At 41.7% G+C, this 22,179-nt stretch overlaps 2 protein-coding genes across 2 annotated transcripts; one reads left to right on the top strand and one right to left on the bottom strand.

The window, feature by feature from the left end:
• Positions 1 to 5,722: 5,722 nt before the first annotated feature.
• ppp2r1bb (protein phosphatase 2, regulatory subunit A, beta b) lies at positions 5,723 to 16,824 on the bottom strand. The gene is made up of 15 exons (XM_053422363.1): positions 16,667 to 16,824; positions 15,937 to 16,027; positions 15,636 to 15,736; positions 14,994 to 15,226; positions 14,669 to 14,816; positions 14,399 to 14,554; positions 13,164 to 13,278; positions 12,955 to 13,025; positions 11,403 to 11,537; positions 9,930 to 10,103; positions 9,691 to 9,751; positions 8,264 to 8,418; positions 7,942 to 8,084; positions 7,345 to 7,436; positions 5,723 to 7,257 (listed from the first exon to the last, which is right to left on the bottom strand). The coding sequence occupies exons 1-15, from the start codon at positions 16,742 to 16,744 to the stop codon at positions 7,241 to 7,243; spliced, it is 1,770 nt and encodes a 589-aa protein (XP_053278338.1). The 5' UTR covers positions 16,745 to 16,824; the 3' UTR covers positions 5,723 to 7,240.
• A 1,515-nt stretch (positions 16,825 to 18,339) lies between these two features.
• On the top strand, positions 18,340 to 21,621 carry med29 (mediator complex subunit 29). The gene is made up of 4 exons (XM_053422362.1): positions 18,340 to 18,541; positions 18,691 to 18,749; positions 20,184 to 20,268; positions 20,926 to 21,621. The coding sequence occupies exons 1-4, from the start codon at positions 18,374 to 18,376 to the stop codon at positions 21,151 to 21,153; spliced, it is 540 nt and encodes a 179-aa protein (XP_053278337.1). The 5' UTR covers positions 18,340 to 18,373; the 3' UTR covers positions 21,154 to 21,621.
• The last annotated feature ends 558 nt before the right edge of the window (positions 21,622 to 22,179 follow it).

Raw genomic sequence — 22,179 nt, 5'->3', positions numbered from 1 at the left:
CTGCTCAGCCAAACTGATAAGTCTGAAACGTGGGGCAGCTCACACTTTAAATAAAACTCTCCACATAAAACCGATCAGATTTCAGTCGACGTTTGCATGCTGTATCTGTTTCCTTTTAGTGCAAAGCTAATTTGATGCTGCAAAAAAGAGCTGAGAGAGACGCTCAGCTTTGGAGTGACACAACGCAAGATTCAGCTGGGGCTCCCCCTACAGGTGAGAGGCCTAACTCGCTGTCGTAAAAGAGTTGTGGTACTAGCCTGAACACTGTGACCCTGATGTGGGAAAAATCTAATTGAAATATTTGGTTAACTTGCCAACTAAATCTCTATGAAAAAGTCTTCTGATGATAAACTAGTGAACACAACACCAACACGAGGGAAACCCTAGCAGCCTCCTCAACTTCTGTAGAAATGTTGTCGGATATAATCTACATGAACAAAAGTCAGAGCTGACTCAGCATTTGTAACCTGTCTTGAACTAAATTACAGATTCATGCTCACACAGTTTTTTGAGTCTGTCAGTAGACATTTGCACATTCCCTGCACTCACCATACAGGCTAACAAGCTAACAAGCTAACACGGCAAGCAAGTAGCCGACGTATGGAGTTTTTCCGTCTTTTATTCAAGAGTCTGGTCTCTTAGTCTGAGAGCACTCACTCAAAGCCCTGCGCTTGCACTCAAATAAACCGAAGTTGACCTTCAATTTTTTTGCAGTCCAGCTTGAGCTCCTCTCCTCGTGGGCACGTAAAATCTCTATTCTCAGATTTTCTTCCTCTACTTTTCCCAACCAATAGAACGCCAGGTTTAGTAATCACAAATGAAACTTTCCAGCCCTCATTTTGGTACTTTTGCTGTCGGTACCATAATGTAAAAACCTCAAAATCTTTGATTTTGCCATATCCATGTTGACCAGTGATCTATCTGCGGGACTCCTGCTCCGTGAAAGTATTGTATATTGGAGAGTGAGTGCAGAGTTTTTAGAGAGAGCATTACAAAATATTGACGCAAATTCAAGAGCAGAGGAAAGAACCGAAAAACAGACGCTTCTCATGGAGGAGAAATTTCACAGATATTCCGCAGCCTCTTACTCGAACGTTTGCGTTCACACATGCACCTCCTCAGGAGAAAGTGTGAAGAATCTCTGGAGTGCAGTGCCTCTCTGAAAGCAGCTTGGTGCAGTTCCAGGTTTCCAGGGGGCGCTGTGGCAATGACAGACATGCCACTCTCCCTATTGTAAGTTTCTGGGCCATCACAATGAAACTGATATTTTAAGATACAGAACTACATAATGTTGCTTTAAATCGGATTCCACCCAGGGGAAAAAATAACTCCCTCCTGCTCGAAGCTCTTTGGTCGAATATGAAACAAACATAACCACAGCAGATGTAAGAGGGGATTTTGACACGCCATAATCTTATATTTGTAAAGTGTGACCTCATGGCAAATTTCCCTGAAACACTGCAGCGTTTCTCAATGTAAATGCAGTTATTTATAGTATGTGTTCTCAGGCACCGTCTGCTGTTGAGACCTCCAGCCTCCTGACTGTCACTGACACTCCTGGGGGAGAGAGACAAGAGATAAGAAAGCTGATAGGAGGACAGCCAGACGTAATCTTCTCCTCTCTTTGTCAGCTTTTCTTTTTTTTTCTCAGTAAAATATCACAATATCAGAGGCCCATTCTCTCATCAGGCCAAAGTATACTGTAATGACATCAATGGTTTCCATGGCAACGGAGGGAGGGTAGATGACAACATCCTACTGCGTCTTTTCGAGCAGGAGATCACAGCGCTGCTCCGGATGAGAGACGCACACACACACACTCACACACTCACACACGCACACTCACACACGCACACTCACACACGCTCACACACGGACACACCTATAAAAGACAAACTTTTATGACAAGATGCACCTTTTCTGTGATATTTATTGTGTCTCACACACACACACGCACACACACACACACCCACACAAAAAGAAGTCCAGCAGTACAGGCTTTGAAGCAAGTGAGTCTGACGTAAATACTGACGTGTGTCTGTGCTGCAAGTGTTTTTTTTTGAACACACACACACACACACATTATTCAGCTCTGGCCCCTCGTCTCTAAATCACACGCTGGCCAGCAGATGGACAGAATCAGAAATCCAAGTTGACCCAATAGTGACTGGAAAAAGAACCAGCTCCTGCAGGCTCAGGGCTGGATGATAGAGCCAGGAGGTCATACACACACACGCACGCGCACACGCACGCACACGCACACACACACACACACACACACAAACACACACATACACACACACAACCATCTTGAGGAATCTTAACATCAGCTCATCTTGCAGTTTATAAACCATCACTGAGGAGGGGGGGGGGGGGGGGGGGGGCTGAGGGTGAAATAAAGAAAGCGAGTGGGCCTCCTTCTCTTCTCCATCACTGATGATTGTCATTCGTCACCCTGAGAGCGACTGACCTCACGTGTGTCTGTGTGCGTGCGTGCGTTCGCGCGTGTGTGCGTGCCATGCTGTGCGTGTGTGTGTGGGGGGGGGGGGGGGGGGGGGCTTTGCTTGACTCCTTTCATTATAAATGACACAGTCCTGGGAGGCAGCTGCATTGACGTCATGGCTCTCAGCATCGTCAAGGGCTCTGGCTGCTGAACGAGCCCCCCCACCCGCCACCCAAATAACAGGATCTTAATAGAAAGAAATAAGCTTGGTGCCGTTTTCTCACTGCCTCGTGAACTCGAGCGGATTTAGGAAGTGATCCCGTTTAAATAAGGTTTTCTTGGTTGTAGGAACGTTGGAGTTTCTGTTTAGATCTCCTGCTTTTAAAATATGGCTCTTTTTTTATCATCTTTAACCGACTGCGGTCAAGCCAGCCGACCCCCGCGTCTCTGTTGTCAAATCAGCCGACACAGAAATCATACTGCGCGCATATATTGACATTTATGGTAAACGCATCCCAAGCGTTTTTTCAAAATAAACTGTTGACATTGAGCATATACAAAATGCATAATGAAAAGGGAATGGATTGGATTATATTCACAAGAAGTATATATCGTCTCACGTGTCATTTTTATGAATAGCATTTTGACTGTATCAATTTAGAGATTTTACATAATAAAAGACACCTTTTTTGTTTCAAGTAGCTAATTTCTGGAAATTTCAAACTACTGTAAAAATACTTCAATAAATAAATTCAGAGTGAGACTGATATGCCTGTGTTCAGGACCTCTCTGACTACCTACATAGTATACTGAATATCAAACATAGTTACCGTATAGATCAAGAGATTCTTCAAAGTAAAGTCCAACATGTGTACAATCAATTCAGTGTGTAGACAGTCAGAGAGGTCATGAACACAGGCATATCAGTTTCTCTCTGAACTTATTGAGCAAAGTGTTTTTATAGAACTTTTAAGTATCCTAAAATGATCTACTAATGTTGGACTTTACTTTGAAAAATCTCCAAATCTATACAGTAAATATGTTTGATATTCATGTATGTAGGTAGTCAGAGAGGTCCTGAACATAGACATATTAGTCTCTCTCTGAACTTATTGAGCAAAGTGTTTTTAAAGTTTTTTTTTTACCATAAGTGTCAGTATATGAGTGCAGTAGAATTTCTGTGTCGGCTAGTTTGACCGCAGTTTTATTCGACACGTGAGGAAAAGTCCAAACTGTGGGTTCTGGTCCCGAAGGTTCCACCTCCTCCTGCTTCACACCCTGCCTCGGAGCAGGGTGTGAAGCTCAAATAGCTCTGCTGAGGTCCCTCAGCGGCAGAATCTGCTGACACGCAGCAGCTACATCTTCCCGTGCATCCCAGTAGAAGTGCATAATGTGCTCGAAGCCGCGAGCTGCCCAGTTCAAAGGGCTGGTCGGAGGATTGGGAGAGGGCCTCTGCCCAGAGGAGGGCTGATGGGAGATTTGAGGAGATTAAAAAGAGGAAGGTTGAGATTCTCATAAAGAACTCTGCCATGTGATTTACGGCCCCTAATCCTCGCTTCTAAATTACTCATTTGGGAATTAACAAAAAACTAGAGTGCTTAAAAGACCGGCTGCTTGGTGCTAAAAACAACAACTAAGTATAGCAGTGTTGAGTTGATACTGTGACCTTGGGAACTTGGGTCAAGGTGATAAAGTTGTAAACATGTTTCTCATGCATTCCAGCACAAATATCCGTCCTGGACCGAGCCCTCCTCCTGCAGCGCTCCTCTGTTCCCCGCAGCAGTAGCAGTCAGGGTGCGGGGCAGGTGTCAGCTGCGGGTCCTGCCCCCGCGCCGCATGCTTCCCCCGCGGCCAAAACAACCCGCAGCACCCGCACTTTCATCTCGGCAGCCGCTTCCTACCAGATCAGAGCTGACCAAACATGACTCCAGGAACATGTGGGATTCATTCCGAGCCCTACTTTGTGTACTTGAGCATATTGTTACAAAGCTCACAAAGAGAACTAGGGCTACGTTGCATAGGCATTTTGAAAGGGGAATAATAATAATAGTAAAAATCCCTACAATTTCAATAGGGCCTCCCACTACTCGGTGCCCAGACCCTGATAGGTTTCACATCGCTCAGTCCCAGAGGACGTTGTTTAGGCCTTTTTTTTTATTATACTGAATAACTTCACAATACTCAGGGGTCCAAAGAAGCAGAGTTCTAGCTCTTCTTGCATTTGCGTAAACACACTGTCTTCTGAAGACACACCGTCCCCGTGGTGAAGCTCAGAGTGCCATCGTCCTGCTTTGGGAGCTCCTCGCTGCAGCAGGTCCTGGAAGCCCTGAGGAGACCGAGGAGAACAGAGAACCCCTCCTGGAGCACACGACTGTGACCGGGTACATTTGTTTTCCAGCAACAAACATGAAGAGAAGGGTTCACAGGAAAGATTCAAAGATGGGTCAAGTCCAGACATCAAGACGGATCTTTGACAGAATCTCACAGTGCAGCTCGGCCCACATGGAGCAGCTTCTACAAATCTTTCTGGTTTTATTTTTCATCTGTTATTGATCACACTTCAACTTGTTTTGGCTCAACCATAGGAACCTTCAATTTATTTACTTGTCACCCTTCAGTGAACATATGGGAAATTCAATTTCAGTTACTAGCTGTATTTTGACTTGTTTCAGTATTTAAATATTTTTGAGTTATTTCTACTACAAAATGTTCAACAGCAGGTACCTCAGATAATTTACCCTTAAGTTGTATGTTTGCATGTAGTTTTTATACATTTTTCAGCATAACCATATCTTTAGGTGTTCGTTGACTATACAGTATGACTGCATCGTCCCCTATAGATTCAACTAAACATCAAGACCCGAATACAAATAAGTGTACTTAAAAATGCCTAATTCTTTTCGGCAAGATCCATCTTATTCTTAGAAATAGGTGACAATGTAAAAAAAAAGTTTGTAACTTCTTTGAGCCAAGTTTCTTCCTTTCACAGTGGACGTCAGACACACGGTCTCCTTAAGGAAGATAACGATCTGTAAATTATCCTGTAACAATGTGATTCAATTTCACTTTGATATTATAGTAATTGTTTCTGTCAAAAACTGTGATTATCAAATTTAGTGTAAAGTGTATTTCAATGGCAATTCACTATGATTCATTATGGATTCTAATAAAGTGGCTGTTTAATGGGATTGTTTCCTGTTGTAGAAAATTGGCCATTACAGTAACAAGAGGCCTTCATGTGCTTAAGCAGTAACTCATTATAAAAGCAGGCAGCACTCGGTCTGTTGAGTTACTTTATTCAGATCAAGATACAGTAGTACAGCAGCCCAACTGTGGAGAGAATTCAAAATAAAAGCAGTTTTTGCAATACAGGACAATCAACGATCAAAGTTTATTCAATAACAAAATGTAGAGGGGAGCAGCGGGAGGAGTTCAGGGAAAAGACAAAGTTTATTTTGTCAACCCAGGCGATAGATTTATCCAACCCACCCATAACCAGCCCAGGACCCATCCCATATTAAAACATAACGCAGCCTTACGTACACATGCTCCATGTCCCCGATCCCCCTTTCAAAGCATAAACTCATTCTCCACCGTGTAGAGATTTGTAAGCTACGTCCTTTGTGTTCTCTGATCTGATGATTTAAAATCTCATGTACAGGAGGACTTGGCCTGGACTGCAGGGAGGCTCCAGGACACAGTGCCTCGCCTTCTTAATCCAGCTCCCCCTGATAGCTGTGGTCAATTGACGTTTTACCATTCCATTAACGTCAGAGGGATTAATTGTCCCTCACAGAAAACAACGTAGTCTTCTTTACAGGACAAGTGAAAACTGTTTCCCCACGCATACTAAAAGAGGACACCACTGCTTTTTAAAGTAATTGACACAAAGATTTAAGAACCTATCGCAGAAAAAGCACGACTATGACTTTCCACCCGTGCACATCAACGAAATCACTGAGGAGGAAGAGGAGGGATAATTATAAGCGACACTTTCTGACCGAGCTGGTCCCTGTTACACTGGGCCGAGGTAAGTCACGTGTCTCACCGATTCAATCTGTGTTGCTGTAGAGAACAAACAGTGCAGAGGGGCAGACAGACTTGGGCGAGGACACTATTTCAGATTGATTAGTACATGAAATCATTGAGAGTTCATCAGATTACATGCAGTAATTGATGCTCCCATCATTTTCCCCCAAGCTTTGTACATAACAATCTTGCGTGGCATTTAGGAGACAACAGGTTTTAGTCAGGTGGTAGAAAAACCCACTAGTCCTGCAGAGAGCGTTCAGTCAGGACTGTGGGAGAATCTGACAGCTGATTTCTAAACAGGCAGTTTGTTTCTCAATCTCTTTTTTTTGTATTAGTTAGCATCTAGCACAGGGAGGAAAGCGCAGCAGCAAGGTGCTGGCCGGCGAACATGGACATGTGGTGCGCTGCAGTGACTGTGGCTTAAGGACAACAGTGGCAGAAGATGGAAAAGGGTAGGAATGTGAGAGGGGTTGTGGTTAGCGCTGCCTAGCTAGTACAGTAGCACATTGGTCAGCATGCACCACTCGTTTTCATCATCAGTGCCTTGTTAAAGCCCATGTACAGCTAAGAAGGTTAAAGAAGAAGCCTGTGCTACACCTGGACATGGACGACCATTTGACAGTTAAAACAAAAGAGGAAAGGAGAAATAATTGTTAACAGCTTTTCTATACATTTATCAGTTGTTCCTGAACATCAATAAATATCTTGTAAAAGTGTTTGCGTTGTTGTTTCGGGTGGTTGTCTGGTGTCGCCACGTTGGGTTGGTTATGCTAGGACCAGAACTGCGGGAAAAGAAGAATATGTTGTCATGTCAGATATGAGTCATGGTATTTACGGTTTGTAAACAATGATGGAAGAAGAATACTTACCACTGATAGCCTCCTGGGCAAAGTACTTGACATCCATGTCTGTGTCTGTGGCCAGCTTCTCCAGCACTGGCTTCACCTCCGTCTGAAGGGCACTTGGGGACAAAGATGGAGGAAGAGAAAAATTGAACAAAATGTCCTCTTTACTGTCAACAACTCCGATCAATATTGAGATCAATTATTCATTCAGTCCAGGGACCAAACATTTGATATTGTTTGTTATTTAAATTTACAGATGGTAATGATGCAAAAGCTAGCAAGTGCAGCAGGCACTTTAAAAAAATTAAAAAGGGTTGGATGTATAGGTTGCATATTTTTTAAACAAGAACAGGTCTACTTGAACTAACATGATGGCTCTGCAGAAGTGGAGCCAAAACATCTCTACCGCCCCCTGCTGGCTGGCTGTGAGTGTATAAATCGCTTCACGTCATTTGCCATGTTGCCTTTGATGAGTATACATTTTAATCGTCAATGCCAGAGCCCATCATGTTCATTTAACTGTGGGAAGCCAAAGTCTTGATCAAGCTAATTATTCAATAAATGTTAAAGTCCTTGTGTGAGGTCAGAAAACATGATGCTGAAATTACAAAAACAACATACTTGCTGTCAAGGACTGGCCCGATCTTCTGAAGGGACTTTGCCACATTGAAGCGAACGTTGGCAACCTGGTCGTTGGACATCTTGAGCACCACTGGCAACATCTGCTTAGTGGTGATGTCCTGGCCACAAGCCTCTGACAGAGCCTGAAACACCACACAGGCAGGTTAGTGAACGACAGTTAACTTCTTTTACAAAAGGGAACTGATGTAGTTTCAGACAAAGTATATTTAGAAAACGTCTCATCCTATCGGAACATTAAACCCTTAAAAATAACTTTGAGGAACCAACTGTGAGAGCGAGCTGATGACGCAGTTTGACTCACGTTGATGCAGAACAGAGTGGTCATCCTGTGGAGGTAATTGGGGTCGTTGGCCATGCCCAGCACTTTGGGTACGATGGTGTTCTTAGCCCATTCAGCTCCAAACTTCTCCACCAGCTTCATGAGATTACAGGTGGCCGCCTCACGGATGGCATACACTGGAAAATCACAGTGACAACATTCAACATCTAAAATTGGCAAAGCGGGGAGATACCTGCGGTTTATTAATACATCTAAGCATTACAAATAAATCTATTAAACTTATGGCGTATGACATTAACGATGGTGGACAAAGAGGCTGAGGGGGAAAGATTTGGGGTTAATTTCTTTAGTTTAGTCTCTTTGAATTGCTTATGTAAGGGTGGCACAGCCTTAACCCCAGCAACACACTCAGCAACACTCACAGAAACACACACACACTGACAGAAACTCGCACCAGCAGCATTCCAATGATGTAACCCAGCTGGTCCTTTGTCCTCAATGGCGAGTGCATTTCTCTAATTGGAAAACATTGTGATGAGAACACTACACACAATGGGTGCAAACTGGATGTTAAAGACAATGTTGAAGATGACAAATGGAGCAGGGTGTGTTTTGTAGCTCGATAGCTCTTCGAGGATTTGAAAATGGATTTGGAGTCTTGTCTCACAAAACAGTTGTGGGTGGACAGAAGACCATAAATCGACAAATGAACAGAATAACTTGCAGGGTGTTGCCTTCAAGAATCGAGTTAAACTTGGTGAAGTAATGATGTGAAGGAAGTATGACATAAATTGAACAGAGCAGTTTAACTATCACGATGTGACACTAATCCAGACTGGTGACGAATTCTGACGAGAACTTGTCAAATCATTGTACTACAGGAATAGTCGTATTTCACATGAATCTGGCTCCACTCACAGCACTGTGTACTAAGACCTGTTCACGTCCTTCTAGCATGTATGGGACAGCAGCGATCTGCAGATTGCCACATCTCAGCCTCAGCCCCCTATTTTCTCACTCCCACCGCCTCTGCCGATCAATCTCTTCCCTTCTACGTCTGCTTCTCTTTGTTCTGGTAATAACACAGTATCAGAGTGGGGATAGAAGACCCCCCTGTTAACTGGCTGAGCTGCGATGTTCTAATACGACCTTCCTTAAGTGTGTAATGGAAAATGAGGAGACGTAACAGGAGTTGAATGTGAGATCCTTCCAGAAAAGGCTTGTGCATCATTAAGGTGTAAGAAGCTGCTGCAGGGCACCAAGAGCCAAAGTAAATAAAAACAGAGGACAAGTGGGACGTAGGGAATAGTATGGTTGCCGAGGGAGTTGTTCTGGGCATTTATTGGTTTGTGGGGCATGAAAAGAGCATAAATGAAGCTCTAAAATAAGGATAATATTTCAACTGAACTAACACTTTGGGAAACTTGACAATATAAATAGTTCCTTACCATGATCAATGAGCCAGGCCATGCAAAGGGTGTTGAGCTTCTCATCAAAGAACTCCACTCCCTGAGGAAACAAGCACACTGTGATTGGAGCGATTTCCTGGAAGTCTACAGAACTGATAAACCTCCGTTAGTCTGCATGCGAGCAATAATTCCAGGGTGTTTGCATGGCCCTTATTAGAAGGCCCTTTAAAACACATTTTATAAGAGTTTCGGCTGTCTTCCTCTACTCCATGACTCACCAGTTGTCCTGCCAACAGGGGCATGTACTCGATGATGGCGAGGCGGACCCTCCACTTGGCATCCTCGGCCAGCTCCACTATGGCCGGCAGCAGTGACTGGGAGAGCTGACGGATTCCAATCACTTCGTTCACACAGTCGAGATTAGAGATGATGTTGAGACGCACCTCGGGGCACTGCGACAAAAGAAAGAAGAGGAAAAAGTTAACATTACGACTCAATCAAAACTAAGAAAAACATTTCTCATAAAACTTTAATCTAAAATTAAAATAAACTTTTTCATGCTTTATATGAAATAAAATTTTTACTGTGTGCAAATTTTAACTACGCAATTTTTTCTAGAAAAATAAAGCCTTGGTTTGTATCCAGATGCCTTACATGGAGATCAGCTTTAGCTTGAATTAAGACAGGATATTAACTGGAATAGCTAAACAAGCCTTTTAATCCACATAATCCAAAAAAACAGAGGAAGCAGCCCTAAACTACAAAATGATTAAAAGTCAGGTTTATAAACCAGGTGGGAGGAGAGCAGCAGCCAGAACCAGGCAGTGTGACAATGTGACATCTTTAGCCTCTTGTATAAATGACATGCCTGCGAGCTTCAGAGAACACTGTCCTCTGACAGATTAACCTTGAATTACTGATATTTGCAAGTCAAACTGAAGTGTCGGTTTGGACTGTAATCTCATTAGACTCTCCTGGTCTAGTATGTGTGTTGTGAGGAATTGGGTCAGTTTTTAATAGGACGAAGAAGCAAATGACAGCCTGAAGCCTTCAAAAACATTGATATACCTTTGTGTGTAACCTGCCAATCTCATGTGAAGGGAATCAATTTCACGGAAAACGTAGTCATTGGACAGGAAGTGACAGAGCCACTGTTTTACTAGATAAAAAATTAAGTCAGGTGCTCAGCCCATTGTGATACAGTGAAAAGTCATTAAAACACATTGGTTAACAGGAATAAATCATTTCATAAGTATGTCTAATACTGACAGTCACGGAAATAACTGAAATGCAATGCAGACAGACTGATGACAGGATGAATCTAATTTTATTACGAGACCATTCTTTGTGCAACGGGACCAGCTGAAACCGCAGCCTTGCTAAACCCAATATAACCAGTAAATACCTTCAATTACCTCTGTGCATACAAATCAATGAGGCAAGTAATCACTAATATAGTTTTGCAGCGTCCAGCTGTCAGTTATGATTCCCTCTCGACTCAGCTTTTCACTTCTAATTCTATGGGCTCCGTCTGGTTGCCAACAGTGTGCATCATACTGCTATGCAAAGGGGCTTTACCTAGGGGAAGATATGATGATCACTAAAGACGATGGTCAAAGTCAGATGCTTCACAGGAAGCTTTTTCTGTGAATGTTACCAAACCAAATAGTGTCCAGAGTTTTTAAAGCCAGATGTGTAAAATATAAAAAGAGAAAACAGGGTCCATGAAGTCAAGTGTGCATTTCCTTTACCTCGTCCTTGAGCTGAGCCAGGAAGAGAGGCAGTAAGTGCTCTATTGTGTTGTCCTTGCCCAGAATGGTTGAAAGGCCCATAATGACTGAGGCCAAGGCTGACTTCACATGCTGGTTGGTGTCTGACACAAGCTCCTGGTAAGAGAAGGGACATACAGGAGACAGAGATCAGCACAAACAAAAGTTAAGACTGAAGGTACGTAAACAAACATGAGGAACACTGCTATACCTCCTATTCACAACACAGTACAGAGAGAGAGGCTATAATTGACTAGTGTTTAAATACACAGCAAAGTGGACTTAATACTAGTGCAGACAAATAGTCATTGCAGTTAACTACTGTATGTGGAATAACTTCAGATATGATGCAGATAGAAACAGAGATATGGCATCGTGTAAATAAAGGACAGACATTTCTCAATACTCTGTAATGTTCAAACATAACTGATCACAACAATATGACACAGAAGATTTAGTCACATTGGGTAGAAACTCTGTAAATATTAATTCATAGTAGCAATGTAGAAGCTGTTATGAGTCACATATATTCTTACATGTTACTAGTGATCATTTTATTGTTTTCTATGGTTGTGTGACAGTTGTGTTTCTGCTTGTACAGTGTGGACATTATAAGCTAAACGACTGACATTGATTTGAACCTTTTTAACAAAAAAATATTCTCTAGATTCAGTAATGTGTTCTGACACTACCATGATTTTTTTTAACTGGAAATGATGTCAGAATTTTAAAATCAGAAGCTTCTCAAATAAACTTATTGTTAAACAAAATACAGCAGTGCCACCTGCTGTTCAGCATCTGAACAACATAGTCACAGTATCAACCACGGTCTTTTGCACACACGCCACAAATTAAGCCCCCTGAATAGCCATTGTTCAGGGGGCATAATTTGTATTATGCCCCCTGAACACTGTTTGTATCTAAATAACTTTTATGAAGTTGAAAGAGAAAAAAACCTTTAAAGCTTTTAATATATTCAACTTTACATGTGCTCCCTGGTTAAATGTTGACCTATACTGTCATGAACAGACCTGCATCTTACTTTTAGAAAAAAAAACTCTTTTTTTTTTTTTTTTACCAATGGCTGTGCAACAAAAAAAAGACAAGCTAAACTTTATTTCAACCAGCCATTAAACTTTATAAGTCAGTGTTTCCTGTAGAACAATAGACATAGGATAGGAATTTAAGGAATACTAAATGATTCAAGAAAAATTATTTAAATTACTTTTGTATTAGAAGTATAATCAAAGCCTGAATTTTAGAATTTTGAGCCAAATACGGTCCCAACAAAACTTTCATTGCTACAAATATGCTCTGTTTTAATGACCAGCAATAAAAAAAACACACAAGGTTGTTAAAAGAAAAATAAACTGCCTTCATTTAAGTGGATGTCACAACGTCACATATCTACATCAATGCATTGATGTAAATTATATAAAGATTAGCCTGTGGTTCTTTTCCATGTTTAGTAACTCAAACAAAAATCTAAGAGATACACCAGAGAGAACTTAGGCTGTTAGAAAAAATGTTGTACCTTGACACAGGGCAGAATGTGAGTCATGATGATTTGCTCACGGTTGTCCTCTGGGAGGTTTTCGCAGAATTCTAACCAAAAGTAAAAAGAGTACAGTCAATAAAACACAAAACACATTGGACAAGAAGCTGAAACAGCTCACTGAATTTAGATAATGAATATTAATCTCCTTCAGACATTAGGGCTCTGGTTAATTTAAGTGTACTGACCTTTGACTTTGTTGGCTGCAGCAGCGCGAACCTCAGCTTCACAGTCCTTCAGGAGATTCTGGAAGGCCGGGACCAGATCGTTCTTGGTGATCTCCGGTCCCACTGCTTTCTGGAGCTAAGTTCACAAATCAAAATATCAAATTAAATCATGTGTGGAAAACAACAGTAGAAGACCTTTTGGGAGTTATAGCTCTGAATTGACAATAAAAGGTGGCAATGAAAGACAAAATAGGAGACATAACTTTGAGGATTGAAACAATGTCTGAATTAATTGAAGTACTGAAAGTTCTTAATGGGGTTGTGGTCACCGTGTAAAGTTGTAAAGCTTTGATGCCGTAAAACTTGCAATTATCCAACTTCCAACGCTAGACATGAATGCACTGCAACAGCTTACTTATTATTGGTCAGATTCACAAACCCTATTCAAACACCATAACCCGGTCAGTACTTGTGTCAGCACAGTCGACAAAAAATTGTTTTGTCACCATGAAAGCTAAACACAGATGACACGCTCACTACCCCTGCAGGGACTGTAAACAGGGCAGCTTATCACACACTGCAGCAAGTCGAAACTCAAAGAATACATGTTGTTAAACACTGTCAAACTGATCAAATGTGATACTGTGGTCCCTTTAGTAACAGTTTACCATGTAACACTATGCTGAGCACAGCATCATTTAACTGCGTCATCCTCCTCAGAGTTAAGCGGCACTTTTTGAAAAATTTATATCCATTGTCTGATGAGTTTCATTGACTATTTCACTTCAGATAGAGACTGAGACATGTCTGCCAGTGAAATTAGTAAGCCTAACTATCAAATGTTAAAACAACTGCAGGTAGATGCTGCAGCTTGACACTGACGTCGTCATTATCCTAGTGTATACCTAATTGCTATAAAGCGTATATTCAAAATAAGTCTTAGTAGATAAAAATATACCTTGTGATTAATTTTGATCTCAGGACACACACCTCATTCACGAATCGTATTGAAGCACATGTTCATGAACCAGTATGGTATTGTACTTTGCCCTCATCATCCTGGTTAGCAGTACATGCCCACACATTAAAACATAATGACCTCTGAATCCTGCCATTAAACTCTGTTTTCAATTCGCAGGGGGGAAAGTTGGTAGCTAAGTGAAAGAGAAAAACTGGGAGGGGCAGTTAAATAGGACTTGCTGCTCCACTCTAACAGCAAGAAAGTAAGGCAAAAATGAAATAAGTCAGCTACTTACTTCAGAGAACTTGTCAGCCACCATGTAGCGAACCCTCCAGGACTTATCCTCCGCAGCCTGGCGCAGAGTTGGCATCACCAACGTCTCCAGGTCCTCTTGGGGCAGCAGCGTGGCGATGCTCACACATGCTTCCACTGCAAGCAGGCGCACTGAGTCCTAATGGAAAAAAGAAATGGGATCAGTTTGGTCACATCTGATTTAAAAAAGGGACAGTAAAGCCCATAGTGCAACAACAGTTAAGAATCTATGGTGGAAATAAAGGGTTCATACCTGCTCGTCAGATGCCAGAGCAGTGAAGAGGGAAATAATGTCGCTTTTTACATAATCAAGCTCGAGGACTTTGGCAAACTCCCCCAGTTTAGATGCTGCAGCACGACGCACCATAGGAGTGTCATCTGAACACAAGGTGCGGAAATGCCTAGAGAGAAAAAAACGAATTTGATCAGAGAAATTCTTTGGAGGAAACAAATCTTACTGCAGAAACAAACCAGGTTAGAGATAAATATAATATGCAATAATTTATTTAGGCAATTATGAAGCATACAGAATATAAAATATATCTTAAAATGTGTTATTTAGTTAGGAAGCCACTTACTGACGAATCTCAGCCTTGACAGTGCTGGAGACACGAGGATAACACACACTAAAGAGGCCACACGCAGATGTACGAGAAGTGAACCAGTCACCACTGGCCAGACGCTTCACCAAAGGCTCAAAGTGGACCTCCAGGTCACCTGGAGAGTGCTCCTGAGAGATCTTTCGCAGTGACTCTACAGCTTTGTCTCTTACTACCGTTTCTTCCACTGTAGCTAGACTCTCCAGAGGAGGCTGAAAGAGAATGAACGATGGTATTAGGTTACATAGGGACACAATTCTTTAAGTACTCACACATACATGATAATATGGCCATGTCTATATAGCTATGAACCCTTAATATTTATCTCGAGTTGGTTGAGTTACAGTATTTATGTATAATAATTAATTAAAACCCCCACAAAAAAGTGTTACTGTGGACCTCACACGTTATCAAAAGAAACAATCAGCTAAAAACGTTTTCAAAAGCTGTGTCCTTGCCATAAATAAATTCAATGGAATAAAACTTGGCACTGTGCTGCGTTGGCAACATGAACTTCTCAAAGGATTAAAATGTGATGTTTCTGCCTAAAAGCAGGTGGAAATATGTTCCCATTAAGCATATATTGACAAACTCCAGTGCGGTAGATGCCACTTAACTTACCAGGAGACAGTGGACATACTCTGGCCCTCCCACCAACATAGTGAAATTGCCAAGCTGCTCAGCCAAGGCCAGCAGAACTTCATCTTCATCATAGATGGTATCTGAGGGATGACAGAGCGTAGATTCAATTAGAAAATGCAACACCATGGCTACCTGCCATTGCAACACCTTGGACTGCTGTAAAATATATTGTTGTAAAATGTACACCCCCCCCCCCTCTCTCGTTATGACAATTACACTCAGGTCCCAGTTGGATGTGACACTCATCAATGTTTATGGGTAAGATGATTGACTTTATTACCTGTGAGGAAGGGAAGGAGTTCAGTGCGAGTCCTCTCGACTCCAAGCGCCAGAGCAATAGTGGACAGCTTCTTGATGCTGTTCAGTCGTAACTGTAAACAAAGCATGAATTACGTTAACTTCGGTTTAGCACATTTGGCAGCAGGAGTGAGGGAATCAATGCGGCTCATCGCACTCTGCCGACCCGGTAAGAAATCACTGGAAGGCACTTCTGTTGCCATCTTGGCTGCGATCCACATATACGCCAAAAGTAGCTAGCTAACATCAAACAACGTTTCAAATGGAGATTAATTGTTGGAGCTTATGCAGAATACAACATTTGAATCAGGTGACAATGATCAAACAGGCGTAGAACAGTGAAATCGACCCGCTGCGGCCTTGAACGTATTGTTATTGTGATTGCTAACTTTAGCGCTCAGCTGGCGTAAACGCTAGCGGCTAAACCAATGACCCGGTTGTCTTAGCTAACTCAATTCATTAGATTTCACTTCATTAAGACACCAAAAGAATAAAACATATATAAACGATACTATGGATTAACGACGCACATCGTGAATCAGCTACACTTGTGAACCAGGGTGCGCCCCGGCCGAACATTTCTGCAAGGCCTTGGCGGTTCAGGGTAGCTAGCTTATTAACTAGCAAGATGCCAGACTTGGGAAATACGTCAAAATGGCTTCATTTCGCCGTCAAACATAAACAGCGACCTCCGCAGTAACCAGTGTTCCTACCTGAACATCCTCGTTCCGCAGTTCATCGATGAGAACGGCGATGGGGTACAGGGAGTCGTCTCCATCAGCTCCTGCCATTTTGGATTCTGCTGCAGTTTCCGAATGGCGCTGCTGTGCTGGGCTACGGGGTTTCTGCCAGAGAACCGCGGCTGCAGGGCCCTCCCTCCTCCGCTGCTGCCTTCACGGACCCTCCGACATCCGCCACTTATCAGACCACGACACATTTAGGCATGAAACTAAATACATACTGTCCGATAACAAACTCACTCAGACAGTTCGGTGATATGAGAACATCTGAAAGGTGTAAATCGATCTGTGACAAACATTTTTATTATAATTATTATTGTTGTTTTTATTGGTATTATACCTGTGCTGTAGTTGATGGGACCAAAATTAATTTTATGTTATCACCATTTACATATAAACTGGAATATTTTTGATTGATGATCAGTATCTTATCACATAATATTTGACAACAATTCGCCTTCAGGATAAAGACAATTGTTTATGCTTTGAGAGTAGTGTGCGGAAACCCATTTTGACTTTCGGGAACTTCATTTATATAAGAACAAAGGATCTTAAAATTATTTCTGTGTTTCACTTATATATTATGTCTAACATATTTTGACTTTTTCTTCTTTGCTTCTTTACTTTATTCAGTGACTTTGTGTATATATACACTGTACTTGCATAGGAGTGGCCCTCAGGTGGCCATGTGCTGAGTCACAAGCTCTGACTTATATAACTGAATTTCTGTTCTACTTGTGGACAAAACAACTCAGATTCTATTTTAAGGATTAACATTTATGATCAAGCTGAGGGTTGGCACAGTAACAGCAACACTTTTTCTCCAGACAGTGGAGCCAGCTCTTATTGACCTGCTAAGGACATGGATCATTATGGGGCATCGGTGACTCAGTGTTATTGTTATTCTACAAAATATAGAAAATGTAATAGAGTAAAAATATTAATTATAGCTAGAGGTAAAATAAAAATAAAAGTAAAACAAGGTAGAATTGGCCTGAAGAAAAAAGCTGCATTGCATTCACAAAGGAAATTCACACAAAAGTAAAATCACATATTATATTAATATTTATAACAACAATAGTAAAAATTAGATGTGGAAGTGCGCAGTCCGCTTCTGCGCAGTTGACCTCTGTGCAGGATTAATTTTATTTAATTTTTTGTATATATTTATTTTATTTATCTAGTTTTTGTTTTTAAATTGACATAGTGTAAGATAGTGTGCATTGAATAGGTGACTGAAGTCCTGGCTACATTTTCCGACAGAAAGTTGCTGCCGTGACCCGGATTCGAAACTGGGATTGCTGGGGCCACATCATAGAACACTAACCACTTCACAAACATGGTTGACCACTTGGGATGAAGCTCGTCACTCACACAAATATAAGTCTCTGTCCCCCTCGCCATTCACTCCCTGGAAGTTATTTTCTTCAGACTTCTGTCTTCATGCTTTTTGGAGTTGTAAGTGGGAAAAACACAATCAATGTGTATGTGAAAGCCCTCAAAAAGCCAATTCATTTGCCTGAATAATAATAGCCCTTACAATTTCACTGTCTGTCATTGCCTGGCAGCGCTCAAGCTCTAATAAACGCCGTGTCGTTGAAGGAATACTTTTATTTTGAAAAACTACGCACCGGGTGTTTTCTTCTTCTTCTTCCGGCGCTTGACTGGGTCTCAGTCAAGATGGCGTCCCAGCAGCAGCAGCAGCCCGGAGGACCGATGTCTCAGGCCGGGCTTCAACAACAAGCCGCTCTGCAACAACAACAGCAGCAACAACAAAGTCAACAGCAGGACTTCGACCCGGTCCACAGGTTCAAGATGCTCATTCCACAGCTGAAGGAGAGTCTGCAGGTAACTGAGCCACACACACACACACTCACAATGAGATGTGTGGACACTGTAGTTCCAGTCGCTCTGTCAACGACATCACTGTAGTTTCACAACTACATAAAAGAAAAATCAGCATTTTCAATATATTGACACGTTGCTTTCATTTCCAGAATTTGATGAAGATCGCGTCCCTGAATCTGGCTCATAACACATCGATAGACAACGGCATGTGAGTAACTTTACACAGTTTACACAGTGTCCTGCTTCAGGGTTCACTGGGAAGTTGAGTGAGTTAATCCTGAGATAAGGGAAGCTGTGGATTTCATGATCGATCGGTGATCAATGTCAGGACGGAGACATCTTCATCCTCAACTCAGATTCAAATCTATCCTCTTTAGAACACCGGAACTGTGTGAGCATGGAAACAGCTGACAGGTCGTCATCAAGTCCCCCTGCTCTGAAACATCTACTCTACATTCCCAGCAGTGAAAGAAAACACAATCAATGCAACACTTTCGCCACATAACACCGATCTATGGATAATCACTTCTAATGGTGTGATGGTTGTTTCAGCTACATGTTGAAATATACTCTTAACATGTGAAACTAAACACATATCAGCTGTAAATCACCCGAATCGTGAGTCTGTGTCAGGGTCAGACTTCATAGTTACAATCAGATCTATAAACGTATCTAGGCTATTATCCTTTTGATGATTTTATCATTATCTGCTGCTGCCAGCATCACTCACTCCCCACCAGGTCACATCTGATTCCAACTTATATACACATCTATCTATCCTCCATGAAGGAAAGTCCGTTAAATAATGTGGACATCACTGGGTAAAACCTCATGGTGTTAGTAGCTCAGTGAGACGCAGCTTAATGTGCATTGACCATAGATTTTATATAAAGATGAACGACATGTCTTCACTTCCTCCCATAATACAAAAAAGAAGCCAAAATATCCCGGATTCAGACGTCGCCATCTTGTGCTTTGGAATCTTTAGGAACCAGAGTCTGTTCTGTTTTAATCGGGTGAGGAGCCGCAGTATTGAGGTCTTGCCATCACATGCACCGGCCAATAGCGAGTCAGTCTCAGCCCGTCAATCGTGATGTTTCACCCTGATTCCACATCAACCAACTAGTTAAAACCAAACTCACCGGGAAAATGACCAGTTGGACAAACATGGTTGTGATAAGAACTACCTGAAAGGACAGAAACCAACTTTGAGAAAAAAAATTCTAGCGTGTACTCTGATTATTTCAATCTGGTCCATGTCCCATCCTTTAACAGAGAAGGTGGGATTTATCACCTATACTGCAGACGGCCACCAGGTGGAGATCAAGACACTTACTGTAGGCTTTCTCCTCTTTCTTACTCCTCTGGGTTATAATGGAAGCTCTGCTCTTTATATACTGGTTGCCATGGTAAATCGTAGTACCACAGATCTTTTGACGATGGCTTTTTTCCCCTTTCACCACACATGTGCTTTACGATGGAACTGACTCTGATCAGCTGTTCTAGTTTGACCATTTTAGGTTTCATCTACTCAGAATTCAGTGTTAGACTTTGAGTTTCCTAAACCTGCTTCCTGAAACAGATTTCTGAAGAAAAGATGTTTCCGATTTCTTAACAAGTCTATTGTTTCTTTATGTTTCAGTAAAACCAGCGACACCTCTGTTCAGCGCTTTGACAAAAGCCTCGAGGAGTTTTATGCCCTCTGCGATCAACTGGAGCTGTGTTTGGTGAGACTTTAGACAGACAGAGGACTTAATGATCCCAGTGGAAATCAGCCACTTCACATTAATCACAAAAACAGCAGAAAGGATTAAAAAACCACAAACACAATCTGAGACTGAATTAAGTACAATAACATAATAATAATAATAATAATTAAAAAGAAAAAAATACCAAACATAACTAGTGTGCAATATGTGCTACATACACACTGTACAATGATAGTAACAGACTGTATTAGACTTTATGACATTAGTTTAAGTTGAAACACTTGTTCTGGAAGTAGGATATAAAGTTGACATAAAGGACTTTTCCTAATTCATTTGCTTATTGAATTTTGTATTCATTCAGTTATATTTATTTTCTGTACACAATTAAAACCTTTCTTGCTGTATGTTTAACCTGATGTGTTTTACAAAGTCTAAGACTTTAAAATTAACAAACGATGAATGTTAATGAATGTAGTGAAGTCAATGAACATATAACACATCAAGCATAAAGACGAGGCTTAGAAAGAGGGAAGCATTCATTTTATAGAATCTAACATTCCCACGTTCAACAAACAAACGTTTTCAGACACATGTTGCTCAGATCTGTGCAGCACACCTACCACCCACTGCTCCTACAGCTCCAATAAAAACTCAGATCTTGTCTCCTCTGTGCAGCGGCTGGCTTACGAGTGCCTTTCCCAGAGCATCGACAGCGCCAAACATTCACCCAACCTGGTCCCAACAGCCACCAAGCCGGACACGGTGCAGACGGAGTCCATGTCCTACGCCCAGTACCTCGGCATGATCAAGTCTCAGATCTCCTGCGCCAAAGATATCCACAACGCTCTGCTGGAGTGCTCCAAGAAGATCGCAGGGAAGGGACCTGCTCAGGGAATCATGTGAACTCGGACTGACAGTTCCCACTCGTTCTGCAGCAGCTGACCTTTTGTTTGTTTTTTTGAGAAGGACAATGGATTTCGTATTCTGGGCTGTTTCAAACACAGATCTCATCGTTGAAGACGCTGTTTAATTTCCCCCCAATTTCTTCTGTCTAAAAATAACTTATGTTTTTCTGTCAACTCTGTGTAAATATTCCTGTTGAAGTCACGTCCTGAGATGACCAGCAGGTGGTGGCAGAGGCGTACCTTTATGGACTTTTGTAGATGATTTGTACTGAACATTAAAAACTTTCTAGAGATGCTGATAATTTTTTCTCACTATCTACGAAAGGAAGAATTGTCTATAAATGAAACATAAACCCATGAAGAAGGTGTAATGTTAAATATCCAAAAGTGCAAGTATAGTATAAGTTACTTTAAGTAAATTGAAAACCAAGTTATTACTTTTACTCTAATAAAAAAATAAAATCAATGTCTCTACTTTGATGTACTTAGAGATTGAAAAGTAAAAGTATTTGCAGAGTGTAGCCTATTCTCTACTGCAACAGTATACTACATAATTACAGCTGAGTAGTTAGACCACAGTTTACCACCCTGAGACGTTTATTCTAATCTTATCTTCAATGTTACATAAACGTACCAAAGAGGCAGGAAACACAACACTAATCACCCCTTGTCCCTTGGGCTTTGTGTTCCTGGACTGAATTAAGACGCAGTTCAAACACGATGCCATGTTCAGCCATATATTTGTCAGAGGCTCCTCGATTCCCTCTGATCATATGTTGAAGCCGAGGGATTAATGAAGTCCGATACAGGAGCACGTGAGAGGGGAACATGTTGGGCTCGCAGCTGTGTAACATCTCAGACCAATCTGAGCTACTGACAAGTGCTTAGAGCCCAAAATACTACCCTGGGTTACTGACAGGCAGCACAGCGCGGGCTCACACTCTCATGAACCTCGAGACCTACAGTAACATACAGAGTTGAAGAGCAGTTATTATGTTTTTTTGCTTCCTTATCAGTGAATCTC

Source organism: Pleuronectes platessa, chromosome 5 (assembly GCF_947347685.1).
Source record: "Pleuronectes platessa chromosome 5, fPlePla1.1, whole genome shotgun sequence".
NCBI classification, from domain to species: Eukaryota; Metazoa; Chordata; class Actinopteri; order Pleuronectiformes; family Pleuronectidae; genus Pleuronectes; species Pleuronectes platessa.
This window is presented reverse-complemented; position numbering and strand designations above follow the sequence as displayed.